At 49.8% G+C, this 1479-nt stretch overlaps 1 protein-coding gene across 1 annotated transcript; it reads right to left on the bottom strand.

The window, feature by feature from the left end:
* On the bottom strand, nucleotides 1–1479 carry LOC106863194 (gallinacin-12-like). The gene is made up of 2 exons (XM_014892571.2): nucleotides 1007–1479; nucleotides 1–454 (listed from the first exon to the last, which is right to left on the bottom strand). The coding sequence occupies exons 1-2, from the start codon at nucleotides 1137–1139 to the stop codon at nucleotides 306–308; spliced, it is 282 nt and encodes a 93-aa protein (XP_014748057.2). The 5' UTR covers nucleotides 1140–1479; the 3' UTR covers nucleotides 1–305.

The raw sequence follows: 1479 nt of genomic DNA, 5'->3' as shown, positions 1-1479 counted from the left end.
TTTGTTACACTTCAGGTTTATTGGTTTCAGTTAAGGAGAAAGGCAATTTTTCACCTGTGCATGTCAGATAACATTCAGACTCTCAAAAGGGTGACAAACAGTTTGGGTTGTACCTGTTTCTTCTTGTCACAGTGTTTCCTAAAAAGTTACAACAAAACCAAAATGTTCAGGAGTTCATGAGTGAATCCACAGCCATATTCTCCCAGGGGAGCAACAGTCCCAGAAACTACAAAATCTCCTTCCCAACAGCTGGCTGCGCCTTGCCAGTGGAGCCTGCAGCTCTCCATGTGCTCCTTTGGAAACCTTCAGCTCTCTGTGGTGACGGGTGACAGATTTTTGCAGCAGAGAATGATGGGTTCAAAGCAGTACTGAGCCAGGTATTCACCAGAAGCACAGGTTCCCATTCGGCACAAGCCCCCTCCGTGGCTGCAGCTCTCTGGTCCATGGGCATCTCCTGGACGAGGGAACAGAAAATCCGTGGATAAAATTTGTGAGGTTCCTTCTGCTCCTGGCCAGCCAAGCCAGCACTGGGAGCACACAGAGAGCTTGGGCACCTCGAGCACACCGGGGGTGCCCATCTCACAGACAGGTTCAGATATCCATGTTAAAAATCCCAAATTGCTGAGCCAACCTCCCTCGAGGAATGTTTTATCACGGAGTTGTTTTTTTCAGGATGTTGGCAAGGACCATGCATGGGAGGTCAGAGGGGTTGTCCTCCCCCTGCCAAGGAGGCAGCCTGAGAAAAGGCAGGAACATTTTCCCAGAGCACAGGGCTACTCCTTTAGGGCTTCTCCTAACTCAGTGATGTGCCCCATTTCCACAGCTTCCTCCCTGCTCACTTTTTTTATTCCCCCAAGGGATTAAACAACGAATTTTCCCAAAGTACCTCACCCACTCTCTCACCCAGAAAACACCTTTCCTCAGTAGCTGCAATATCACACAGCAAAGAGAGATTATCCCTGTTCCCAGATATCCTGTTCACCACCCCAGGCCTTCCTGGTCTTACCGTGCTGGGTCAGGGAGATGATCATAAAAACAAGCACAAGGATCCCCATTCCTTTGGCTCTGCTGGAAAATCCCAGGGCTGGGAGTGAGATTTCACAGAAGCCTCTGTGAGCTGCTGGCATGCTGGATGGCATCCGTGGAAGAGGGGAGGAGTTGATTATATTCCAGTCCCCAGAGTAACATTTGCTGCTGAGAAACTCTCTCGTGTCGTTCTGACCCAGCGCTGCTGCTCCAAACAATGTTGATTTTTTTCACTTTCACTGGTTACTGGCTTTTCTAATTCTTCTTGGCAGCTGGCATCTGTGGCTGGTAGAATTCCAGCTGGAAAAAAAGAGGCTCAGAGGGATCCTCTGCCCTTCACCTGCAGCCAGCAAAATCCCTTGGAAGTGACAGGGAGGAGGGAAGCAACCTGCAAGGAAAGACTCCTGAGGATCTGCAAGGAGGAGAAGGATGCAGGCTGGGAGTGATGAATTT

The sequence above is a fragment of the Sturnus vulgaris genome, chromosome 3 (genome assembly GCF_052056855.1).
Source record: "Sturnus vulgaris isolate bStuVul1 chromosome 3, bStuVul1.hap1, whole genome shotgun sequence".
NCBI lineage: Eukaryota > Metazoa > Chordata > Aves > Passeriformes > Sturnidae > Sturnus > Sturnus vulgaris.
This window is presented reverse-complemented; position numbering and strand designations above follow the sequence as displayed.

Bases quoted from the DNA above. Each gene is read 5' to 3' on its own strand.
- LOC106863194 (XM_014892571.2), bottom strand. From the start codon at position 1,139: ATGCCATCCAGCATGCCAGCAGCTCACAGAGGCTTCTGTGAAATCTCA. The intron at 455-1,006 runs GTAAGACCAGGA...TCCCTCGTCCAG, and splicing joins CATCTCCCTGACCCAGCACG to GAGATGCCCATGGACCAGAG.